The 12,649-nt window shown below is 40.3% G+C and overlaps 1 protein-coding gene across 3 annotated transcripts in view; it reads right to left on the bottom strand.

Annotated features, from left to right (window-relative positions):
• The window catches only part of Mxi1 (MAX interactor 1, dimerization protein), a 68,080-nt gene that overhangs the window by 29,098 nt on the left and 26,333 nt on the right, over positions 1 to 12,649 (bottom strand). For all 3 annotated transcript variants that reach the window (XM_036172427.1, XM_036172438.1, XM_036172447.1), the window contains exon 3: positions 470 to 499. In XM_036172427.1, the coding sequence (XP_036028320.1) occupies positions 470 to 499 (30 nt within the window). The remainder of the gene's footprint in view (positions 1 to 469; positions 500 to 12,649) is intronic.

The raw sequence follows: 12,649 nt of genomic DNA, 5'->3' as shown, positions 1-12,649 counted from the left end.
TTCCTTAAGGACAAAAATGACCTGAACCATTCTTCTATTTTCTATGCAAACTATTCAGTGTGCCTGGCAATGAGGTATTATAGTTCATGATTAATGAACATTTACTGAACAAATAAGAAAAAAAAAAATGAGTAAACTGCAAAGATTCAATGCACTAAATAACTACTTAATCCAGAAACCTGATCCTTTAGCAAGACCATGTTTTAAGCCATGAACCTACCAGTCAATCTGTTCTCTAAGACAGAAAAGAAGCCATCTCATAAACTCAAATTTAAGTGAGCTTAGTAACATGTTTACCTCATAAATCATTTCTTCCAGAAAATACAATGTATCATGATCAATAATCTAATCTATACATCTTAAAAATAAAATAACAACTATATACACACTATCAATCACTTTAATTTCTCAGGTAAAACAATAAGTTTGCTTTCAAACAGATGAAAGCTGCACCTCATCACTGACTCACCGGTTCTTTTCCAACTCATTGTGTGTAGATCTAAAAGGAGAAAAAGAGAGAGCATTAGCCAGGCTTGTGAATAACTTCATCATATCACAACCAGTGAATTTAGCGTATAGACTTCTACAGCCTCAATCCATCCGACCTGAGTCATTACACTTGCCTCAAATGACTGTTACAAGGGCTAACAAATCTATACAAAAAAAGCAAAATACAATGAGATAGCAAGCATCAGAATGATGTTACACTAGTTCCCTTAAATAAGTGTGCTACTATTGTAATAATCCAGAATTTAAAATATGACTTTGATAAAGGAGAATTTAAGTTTTTATTATGAGAACTAAAACTTTGATCATTTTATACTGTGTGAGTGCCTGTGTGTTTCATGCAGTGTAACTGAGGACCTCCCAAGTGCTGGATTACAAGCATGTACCATTCCACCTGGTTTTATGTGGAGCTGAGACCAATCCACAATCTCATGCATGCTAGGCAAGCACTCTCCAGCTGATCTACAACCCCCCATGTATCATTTTATATACCTATGTTAATATTAAATGCTTTCAAATATTACATTTCTGACAGCTTTAATTTTATCCCCCCTCCCCTATGGATATTTAATGCTAGATTTATAAATCTTAACAATTAGTATTTTTGTGAGTCCCACAATTTGTGAGAATCTACCTACTACTGTCAGAGGACTGAGTTACTGTCTGTCTACCTTTTGCTTTACAGGCAATTTCATGAAGTTCCACATGATTAAAAAGACTGATGGTCATTTCAAAGAGATTATCTTAATAAAAGCACTTCTCTCTTTCAAAAAAATTAAGAATCTGAGGATATCTCAGGAGTTCAAGAGTTCAGTCAAATGAGCAGCAAATACATGTACAATTCAGGCACAAGAAACTAGAAAAACACAACTTGTACCTTAACAACTCAGCGCTTAAAGCTCAAAAGCTCGGCACCTCTACCACTCTGTGTTTATTCAAAGCTCCGGTTTTCTTGTTTGCGTGAAATGCTCAAGCAGAAAAGTTAAAAAGGAAATTGGCATATATAATTATGTACCATCATCAATACTGTACACGTGTGTAGGTGTGGGCACACGAGCCCTGGTGCACACGGAAGCCAGAGAACAACTTGTGGAGTAGGCTTTCTCTGTCCACCTTAACACGGGTTCCAGGGACTGAACTCAGGTGGCCACGCCTGTACAGCAAAGCCATCTCAGTAGTCCCAAGGCATAATTTAGCAATTTAACTTTTGGGGAGACTTCCTGTGCCCTCTTGGCAAGGAAAGTTTAGGTTTAGCTGCCTTCCTCTAAAAAATAAAACCGAGAGCAAGCCGAGTAAGAGACAATCTCTCTATAAAATTCCATAGTATACCACCAACAGCATTGTAATATTTGTAGAAGAGTAGATGCCAGTTTACCATAAACTTACTCTAAACTATTTGGCAATCCCAGTGGTAGCCATAAACGTAAAGGATAATACATTCATGACAACCAATGGTGGAATTCCAACACTACACTGAGCCTATTATAAAAAGCTAGGACCAAAGGAGCATGATCGGACCCCCTGCTGTGAACAAAATTAAACCAGCAGGTCCCTTCTGCCTCTCCTGAACAGACTTATTATTTGTCTTATTAAAAGAAAAAAAAAACCAAAATGCTAAGAATCTCAACCTTCTCACTAAAGCAGGAAATCCATGACATATCTCGTTCCACCACTACAGAATTTAGCATGATTCTAAAGAAGAAGAAACAAACGATCACAAACACACTAATGCCTTGTTCTTCCTCGTTTACTCCTGTTTTGTTTAGCTTTTACATCTAATATTAAGACAGCAAATACTAAATGCTGTCAGTGTTCAACACTGCCTTAGACTGCAGTGAACGAAAGGGCTTCTGGCTGGTAAATTCACACATGTGGAGGAGTCACTGCAACTAAAGGTAAAATAAGTTCACAAAAAGGAAGGATACACACTACACAGGAGGTTAAAGACAGCGGGTTACTTCCGTATGGGGCCAGTGAGAAAATCTAGCATTTGATTTGGGGCTTAAATGATGAGTACATCTGGTATCAGTAAAGCATGGAGCCCACTTAAAGGGACTGTTTACAGTAGAAGGGATAGGAAACAAGCCAAGTGGAGAAGTCCACAGTGACACCAGGGACCAATGCTGTACAGAAGTCACACAGACACACAGTATCAGACAACAAAAGCCTTGCACTTAGTACTAACTCTGTCTCTTACACTAGCTGTGTGACCTTGGGGAGGCTTAGTTAACCTGGTTCAGTTCTGTAAAATTCAAATATCATCCCGCCTTGGCTAGGTTATAGCTAGGTTATAGGGAGAACTAGAGGGGGGAAACATGCAAAAGCATTTGAAACTTGGTAAGTTCAGGAAATATTAGCTCCTTACTGTTTTGAGGCATGGTCTCACTATGAAGCCCAGCCTGGCCTGAGACTCCTGATCCGCCTGCCTCAACCTCCCAGATGCTACAGCTGCAGGCTGTTCCACTCTGTCTTGGTAATTTTTTAAAAGAAATTTATGTGTGTGAGTGTTTTGCCTGCATGTATGTCTGTGTACCACCTACATGCCTGGTACACTCAGAGGCAAGAAAATGGCATTAGGTTCCCCAAGAACTAAGGTTACAGACAGTTGTGAGCCACCACATGGGTGCTGGAACTTGAGCCCTGGTGCTCTGGAAAAACAACCAACACTCTGAACCACTGAACCATCTGTCCAGCCCCAGCAATTAATTAATTAATTAATTGCTTCTTTTAAAAAAGATTTATTTATTTATTTATTATGTATAGTGTTCTGCCTGCATGTATGTCTGCAGGCCAGAAGAGGGCACCAGATCTCATTACAGATGGTTGTGAGCCACCATGTGGTTGCTGGGAATTGAACTCAGGACCTCTGGAAGAGCAGTCAATGCTCTTAACCTCTGAGCCTTCTCTCCAGCCCCAGTAATTTTATTTTTTAACAAGACTGAAAATATATTACTATAAACACTGTTAAATATATTGCATAAGACAAATTGACAAGTATTCAGTGGCCCATGAAGTCTGCCTGGAAACAAACAAATAACCCTAACAAAGAAAAGAGAAACGGAAAGACATGTGTTATTAAAGCCACTCAGTCATTTAGCTAACTATGCGGATGATACAAGGTTCAGCAGTATGAGACAGAGAAAGATGCCTGGTTTCACATACACATGAAAAGAGTGGCTCAGACGATGATCGTGATGATAACTGAATAAATTAATCCACTCCACATGAACATACTCCCAAACAGACCTTTTGCTTCTCTCACAACTCATGTGTCCAGCCAAGCCCTTCCACTGTCACGAAACATTCAATTCCACGCTCTCCACAAGGTTCAGCTGCTCTGAAAAGCTGCCTGGTTAGCTGATGTTCTCCTTCAAATAAAATTCAACTCTGAGAGCAAACACCAGTGGACTCCTCCTTTCGGACGCCTCTCCTCTGCTTAATCAACTTCCATGGATGGAAAAACATCTTCGATTTCACACTGAATTATGGGTAATCTTTATCAATAACACCACTTTAAGAGAAACACTCTGTGTAGCCCGTATCTGAACAGGCACCATTATCTCAAGTAGATCCCTGTGTTTCTCTGACTACAATATAACTAGCACACAAACTCTTCAGTGTTTAGGGTGCAGTGTGCTGCACTCACAGGTCAGATGAGAGAAATGAACCTACATAAAAGGGTCCCGTTTGACTCCAGAGTATCACTGCCAAGAAAGGAAAACAAAGTCTCCATTACCAGAGCAGAGGAGGCATATGCTGGTTCATTAATGAACCAACCTTCAATTAGTTCACATTTTTTGTTTCATTTGCTTTCCAAACCTTCAAGTACTCCCACACAATGAACTCCTTCAAGCTGCTCCCATGCAATGAAGTAAATATTATCTATAAAGCCAAATGAGTATCTTAAAACTTATAACTTACGGTCTATAACCCATATATATATATATATATATATATATATATTTTTTTTTTTTTTTTTTTCAAAAAACCGGAGAACTGCAGCTGTAGCAGGGTGAAGGGGTCTCTGAAGTTACATCCAAAAAAAGGTTGACAAGGAAAATTATGGGAATCAGTGGAGTAAAACTTCAAAGTATACTTATTATATTATTACTATTTATTGTTTTTTTTTATGTACCACACCCAGGGTTTTTTTTTTAGAGTATTTTTCTTCATGTTTCCACTAAAGATATATCTAATTTCTTAGAAAAGGCAGTAAAAGACATTAAAGATGACAAATTTTGAATTTTATAAATTTTTTTTGGGAAAAAGTCTCATGTTTTCCTTGATAACAAAATCCACAACCAGCACAGTAATTAACTTAAACTGTGTGATTACCCCTGTCCTGGCCTACCCATTGGCTGGTGGACATGCCAACTGCTCACAGCTCTTTGGTGACTCTGAATGACATGCTAGGACCATTCTGAGTGAAGAGATCTTCACCTTCAAGGTCTATGCTTCCTTCTTCTTACACTTTATCATTAAGTTTTACCATTGTGAAAATGGACAACAATATGAGACACATACTAGTATTTAGTAGGTAAATGTTTTGTTGAAACATTAAAGGAAACAAGTTAATGTGATGATTTATATCAACTGTCGACTTGATAGACCTAGAATCACCTTGAAGATAAATCCCCAGGTGTAGCTGAAGTTTTCCTGGTCCCACCTGGCTCCTGCAGTCCCTCATTCTTGCAGCCGTTCAGACCCAAATGAACACACAGAGGCTTAATATTATTTACAACTGCTTGGCCATTAGCTCAGGCTAACTGCTGACTAGCTCTTACACTTAAACTCAGGCACACCTATGACTAGGTTATTCAGATGGGCCAACACATCCTAAATGTGGTACCAATCTATGGGCTGGGGTCTTCTGTGTGTATGTATGTGTGTGTGTGTACAAGCACACGTGTGTACATGTGCATATGGAGGTCATCTGAGACAAGGTCTCTCACTGAACATGGACCTTAGCAATTTGGCCATACTGACTTGCCAGCAAGCCCCCAAGAATCCCCTGTCTCTGCCTCGGATTTCAAATGTTTAAAAAGGAAGACAAACAAAAAACCACCCCCAAAGAGCACACATGCTAAGTAAGACAAATCAGAATGAAGACTTTTAAACATTTCTGGATTTCCTTCATGTAGAGCAATTAACTAAGCCTAAGTTTCTCTGGAAGTCTTCTCAAAGATGTGTCAGCATCTCACAAAAAAATACAGTTTTCTGTGAGCTTGCTCAGGCACACAGACACATTCACGTTTACCGAGTACCTACCCTTGGGATGTGAGCACTCTAAAATGACAAAGCACTCCCTACCACTGCACTCAGATTTCACTCTGACCTCTGCAGCACAGTAAATAAGGCAGGACTCATTAAGAAACTCACTGCAGCCGGGCGGTGGCGGTGCACGCCTGTAATCCCAGCACTCAGGAGGCAGAGGCAGGTGGATCTCTGTGAGTTCGAGGCTAGCCTGGTCTACAAAGCGAGTTCCAGGAAAGGCTCAAAGCTACACAGAGAAACCCTGTCTCGGAAAAAAAAAAAAAAAAGAAAAAAAAGAAAGAAACAAACAAACAAACAAACAAACTCATTGCAGCCCGTCTCAGGAAAAAAGAAAAAAGGAAAGGAAGGAAGGAGGAAAGGAAAAGAGACTAGCTGTGAGGTCTGGAGACATGGCTCCATGGTTAGGAGCACTTGCAGTTCCTGCAGAGGACCTGTGTCATGATGGCTCACAACCCTCTGTAACTCCAACTCCAGGGGAGCAGATACCTCTCTGGCATCCAAGCACATCAGGCACACATGTAGTACACATACAAATATATACACCACAGGTAAAATGCTCACACATATAAAAATAGCCAACTGTGGTGGCGCACACCTTTAATCCCAGCAGAGGCAGGCGGATCTCTGTGAGTTCCAAGCCAGCCAGAGCTATACAGTGAGACCCTCTTCCACATACCCTACACACTGATAGTGTTAGATAAGTACCATGTATTATTAAATATTTATATTTTATGTAAGTAAATCTTAGTCTCTGTAAAGAATCTCAGGATCGTTTTATAAAATTGGATTAGAACTTTTGATAATGCTAATATCCTCAAGCAACAATGATTCCACGGGAAAATTAGACTGAATATTTTTTCTTTGTCTTATGATACTATTTTCAGGAATATAATCTGCCTGTGAGGGTTGGTTATGATTGTTAATGAATTAATGCAGAGTCACCTGGGAAGGGAGGAGTCTCAATGAGGAATTGTCTAATGAGGTTGGCCTGTGGACAACCCTGTGTGTGGGGGGTTATGAATTGTGTTAACTGAGGCAGAGAACCCCACCCTGCTGTGGAAGGCATCATCCCTAGGAGGGTGACTCTGAACTGTGTGAATGGAGACCAGTACACTAGTGCACAGACATTCGATCACTCTGCACTACCTCTTGACAGATGCGATGGGTTGAGCTGTCTGAAGCCTCCATGGTGCCTTTCATGCACTGACAGACCGTAACTTGGAACTGTGAGCCAGGCTAACCCTTTTCTCCCAAACTGATACCGGCAGGGTATTTCACCATAGCAACCAACAAAACACACTGCCTTCAGAGGACAGCTAGCTGGGTAACATGCAGATGTTAAAGAAATAACACTGCTTGCTGCCCAGTGTAAGGACATATGCTTGTCACCCAAGCACGCGGGACGCCCAAGTAGTAGACTCTCTTCAGGTCCTAGAACAGCCTGGGCCACAGGGCAAGGCCAAACACAGACACTAATCTTAGCACGTTCAGTGTGATGAAAACACACTGGGCAGAGGTTCTATAAAGGGCAAAGGGCACTTTGTCCTATGTGATGGCAGAACTATGGAGGGGCAAACCCAAACCTGGAAAGTCACATTTCTTCTTCATAGCAAGGCAAACTTACTGCACACAACCTTATAATTTCTTTAGAGTATTCAAAGACTTACAAGATTGGTTCATTAATTAAATTCAGAATGCAAGACAGTCCACGGCTTTACCAAATTCAGCAGCTTCAATCGTTAATGAAAAAGGAAATAAACTATAAAGGGTTCAAACAGCACTGGTGGGAGGAGGAGGCATCACAAACATCAGCCGTGGGCCTCATGATTCAGGCATCTGATGGAAAGGCAGAACACTGACACATAAAATCTACATTTGAGTCTTAATTTTCAAACAAATTGCTACTAAAAACTCTTTGCTAATCCTGGAGAAACAAGTCTAGGGACTTTAATTCATCCTGTAGTTAGTTCTATCTAGGATACTGCCTGAAAGACAATCCAAATACAATTCTTATTTTTAAAAAAAAAGCAGAATAAAATAATTTCACTTCATACAATTTTCTGAAATCAAAATGAGATGATAATATATGATATGGGCTTTATAAATGTACAACTAGCATATTCCATGCAAGTGATGATTGTTACTATTTTCATAAGATGGAGCCTACCTTTTTTTTTTCCCTTTTTCTTTCTGAGATGGGGTCTTACTATATAGCCAAAGCTGACCTAAAATTCACAATCCTCCTCTCTCAGCCTTCTGGGAATACAAGCGTGCACCTCTGTGCCCACGGGAATGCACCCATTGACACACAATTCCATGTCTCCATGTTTACAAATACAAAAGTACAGCCCAATTCAGCCCTGCTTGCAATGACAAGAAACACCTCAGACTATGTGCACGCCATCGAAAGACAACCGGCTTCATAAGTCACTACACATGAAGCAGAACATCCTACAGTAACTTAAGATGTCACAGATATATAAACATGAAAAAATGTTTAAACAACAGTACTTTTTCAGCCATAAAGAAAATAAAATTCTTACAGGAAAATGGATGCAACTGTAGATACCATAGTAATTGAACTAAGCCAGTTTCAGAAAGACAAGTATGTTTTCCTTTGAGTAGTTGCTAGACACTGTACACATGTACACACACACACAAACACTCACTATCTTCATGTCTGACATGAGCAGAAGAGAAACTTGTAGGAAAACAAAGGACTAATGGGGGCAAGAAGAGGGAACTTAACACACAACAACACATCCTTGTATGAAAACTTTAAAGAGTATGGTTTTTATATGTTCGGGATAAGTAAGGGCACAGTTACAATAGGTTCGGTGCCACGAAGCTCTCCCTCGGGGATCAGACAGCCAGGTCCTGTGTTACAGACCTCACTGGATTCTGTACTTCCTAGATGAACTTCATCATATTTGAAGTAATACATTCACGAGTTTTTCTTGCATTCGATGGTAATTTTCACGAGAACAGAAATACAGTATGTCTGTGTAGATACACAAATACACCTACATATGCCAAGTGGGGGATGTGCCTTTTTTTTTTTTTTTTTTTTTTTGGACAAGGTTTCTCTGTGTAGCCCTGGAACTTGCTCTGCAGACCAGACTGGCCTGGAAATCAAGAGAGTCACCTGCCTCTGCCTCCCAATTATGGGGAATAAAGGTGTATGCCATCACTGCCCTGCACTGTACCAACATTTTTAAATGTAGATGTGCTGGTTAGTATTCCTGCCCACCCCCCAACTTGACACAGACTGGGGTCATCTGAGAACCTCAAATGAGATAATGCCTCCATCAGACTTGATCCATGATTGATGTGAAGGGCCCAGCCCGCTCTAAGTAGTGCCAACTCTGGGCAGTTCATGCAGAGGTGTATAGAAAAGAGAGTGAGCAAGCCAGTAAGCAGCACTCCTCCGTGGTCTCTGCTTCAGCTCCCGCCCAGTGCCTGTCTTGACTTCCCTGACCGTAGACTGTAACTTTAAGTCAAACAAACCCCGCCCTCTCCATGCTGCTTTTGGACAGTGTTTCATCACAGCCACAGAAAGTGGGCTAGGACAATAGGAAATCAAAATAAAAAATGTACATACCAAGAAATAAGAGCCAGAGGAGAGAGATGTTCTATTATGCATCCTTAAATTACATTAGCTCTACAACAAACTAAAAATAGTATCTGGAAATATAGTTTGTCAGCCATACTATCAAATCTCTTTGATTAGATTAATATTGAGAAAATTTACCCTCACCAGAAAAAAATGACAAAGTATATCAAAAATGACAGGACAATGATGCCTCATTTCTAAGAAGAATTCAAGGTGAGAAAGCCTTCTTCAGATCACAGTCCACTCTACCAGGTTACAATGATGGGCATGGCTTGAAACTCTGCTTGCTATTAAAATTTTAATATTCATACAAGCATATAGTACGTCCTGATCAAATCCACCTCCCTACCTTCCTCTCCAATTTCACTGCTGTCCCCCTCACTTTTCCCTCACAACTCTCCATGTGCTTTTTTTTTTTTTTTTTTAATCATGTCCACTAAATCCATTTAGTTATGTGTATGCACAGGTATGGGTCCATCTACTAGCCTATTGGTGTCAGAATCCCTGAAGAAAACTGACTTCCTCCCACAGCAGGCATCAGATGCCAATACCTCCTCAGAGAGGGGTGGGACTTCCTGATCCCCTCCTCCATCCATGCTGGGATTTTGGCTGGCTTGATCTTGTGGAGGTCTTGTGCATGCAGTCCCAGCCAATGTTAAGTTCACATGTTATTTTGCTGCAGATGTCTACTACCTATGGCTCTTAAATCTTTATTCCCACCCTTCTGTGACAGTTCCTGAGCCCTAGGAGGAAGAGATGTGAACAGCTGTCCCAATCACAGCTGAGTACTCTAATCTCCTTATTCTCTGTATATTAGCCAGTTGTGAGTCTCTGTATTAATCACCATCTACTATAAAAAGAAGCATCTTTGAGGAGAGTTGAAAGATGAACTAATCTTAGAGAACAGTTTAATATGATGTCCATGTACAAAATAATAGGACTAGGTTCTCTCCTAGGGTTTATGAACTACCCAGCCACAGTTACCAGTACCGGGCATGTGCTCCATTTCGTAGAATGGGCTTTAATCTCAATGAAAAAGTAGCTGGTCACTTCCAAAACATTTGTGCCACTACTAGACAGGTGGGCATATCATATCAGGCCAGCCATTACTGTAGCTCACAAGATTCACATCAGGTAAGACTGCTAGTAACATTTTTCCTCTAGTAGCATTTGTTGAAACTTGTAGCTTTAAGAAAGCTAGCCAGTAGAAAAGAAGCTTTTAGGTCAATTACCTGCTTGATTTCTCCATGCCCTATGTCTCAAGTTTGTGGTGTCTTCAGAAATAAGATCTAACCATCAAGTTTTGAAGGGTAACCAAGAACAATGGTAACAGCTTGTAATGCTGTTACCTCACTGACCAACAACTCAAGAAATCACCTGCTATGGGTTATCTTTCCATATGCTGTGAATACATATTGCTCTGATTGGTTGATAAATAAAGCTGCATTGGCCTATGGCAGGGCAGGATGGCGCCAGGTGGGAGAATCCAAGTTATAAGAGCTAGCTAGTAAGAAGCTTGAGCCATAGGATATCCAGTTCATAATTAATACAAGCCTCTGTGTTTACTTGGGTCTGAGCAGCTGTAAGACCAGGCGGGACACAGGAAAACTTCTGACCACAGCCACCTAAACCCTGAACTGGGCTTTTTATTTGACATTGTACAATGTCTAGGGGAGGCACTGTCCCCATTATTAACACTAACCACTCCCTGTGCCACAGCTAAGTCTTAAGGAAATCATTTACAGCATCTCTTGGCCACATGCATTTAAGGCAGAGAACTGTATCAGATAAAACCTAGAGTTACCTTTTTAGGGGTGATCTTCCATGTCATATGTTTAAGATTTGGACAAAAAGAAATATCTTTCAATAGGGAGAAGCAGTGGTCTACTGACCTATAGGAAAACTTTCAAGTCTTCGAAAGCTAAGAGCAAACCTGGGCCTCAGTGAAGCACTGAATGGGAATCCTGACACATAATTGCTGTGGATATCGCTCTGTGTAAATAAAGTTCTGATTGGCCAGTGGCCAGGCAGGAAGTATAGGCGGGACAAGAGAGAAGAGAATTCTGGGAAGTAGAAGGTTGGAGGGAGACACCGCCAGCCGCCGCCATGAGAAGCAACATGTAAAGACACTGGTAAGCCACAAGCCATGTGGCAAAGTGTAGACTAACAGAAATGGGTTAATTTAAGATAGAAAAGGTAGATAACAAGCAGCCTGCCACGGCCATACAGTTTGTAAGCAATATAAGTTTCTGTGTGCATTCTTGGTTGGGTCTGAGCGACTGTGGGACTGGCGGGTAAGAGAGATTTGTCCTGACTGTGGGCCAGGCAAGAAAACTCTAACTACACATAATTCTTGAGCATTTTTCATTTAACTGTTTTGGTAGAAAACAGTATCACAAAACATATGTCAAAGGATCTGTTTGTTACTCAGCATGCGGAAAGTACTGAAGAAGACTGTTAACATCACTAAGAATTTAACTATTAATAATCTGCATTTTTGTCATAAAACTTTGTGAGTTTTCTACAGCACAAAGACCTGGAAGCTATTCTAATATGAAAAATCTAAAAGCTAGAAAAGAAATTTCATAAAAATAAGCCTCCATGCAATTCTCCAAACATCAGGAACATTCTTAAAGATAAAACACTCAAGTTACTACCACTGAGAAAAATCCTATATAACTATTCTCTAAAAGTAAGTGCTGCCCCACATGGTGGCTCACAACTGTTTTTAACTCCAATTCTTGGGGATCCAACATCCTCATCTGGCCTCCAACATCCTCATCTGGCCTTCATAGACACCGCACACATGTTTATACACACAGATAGACATGCAGACAAAACACCTGCATTAAAAAAATACACATTAAAAAAATCTCTTTTTAAAAAAGATCTGGGCATAATGCCATACACCGTTAGACCCAGCACTCAAGAGGCAGAGAGGCAGGTGGATCTCTGTGATGTGGAGGCCACATGTGTGTGGTCTACAGAGTTTCAGGTTAGCTAGGGCTACTTAATGAGACCCTATCTCCAAAAAACAAAACAAAACAAAAAAATCATCCTACTCTCCCCTCAAAGACTACAGACTCCTGAAGACAATAAGAAGGGAGATAAAGCTGAAAATTGAAAAGACAATCATTCTTTCTAAATTAAGATGAACAAAAAAAAAAAAGTCTTTGTGTTTAAAGCATGTTAAACCAAACCTTATAAGCACAGGAAAATCTGACAGGTCTTTAAAAAATTTCCTTTATTTTAGCA

This window comes from Onychomys torridus, chromosome 1 (assembly GCF_903995425.1).
Source record: "Onychomys torridus chromosome 1, mOncTor1.1, whole genome shotgun sequence".
NCBI classification, from domain to species: Eukaryota; Metazoa; Chordata; class Mammalia; order Rodentia; family Cricetidae; genus Onychomys; species Onychomys torridus.
Note: the sequence above shows the minus strand (reverse complement) of the source record. Positions and strands in the feature narration are given on the sequence as shown.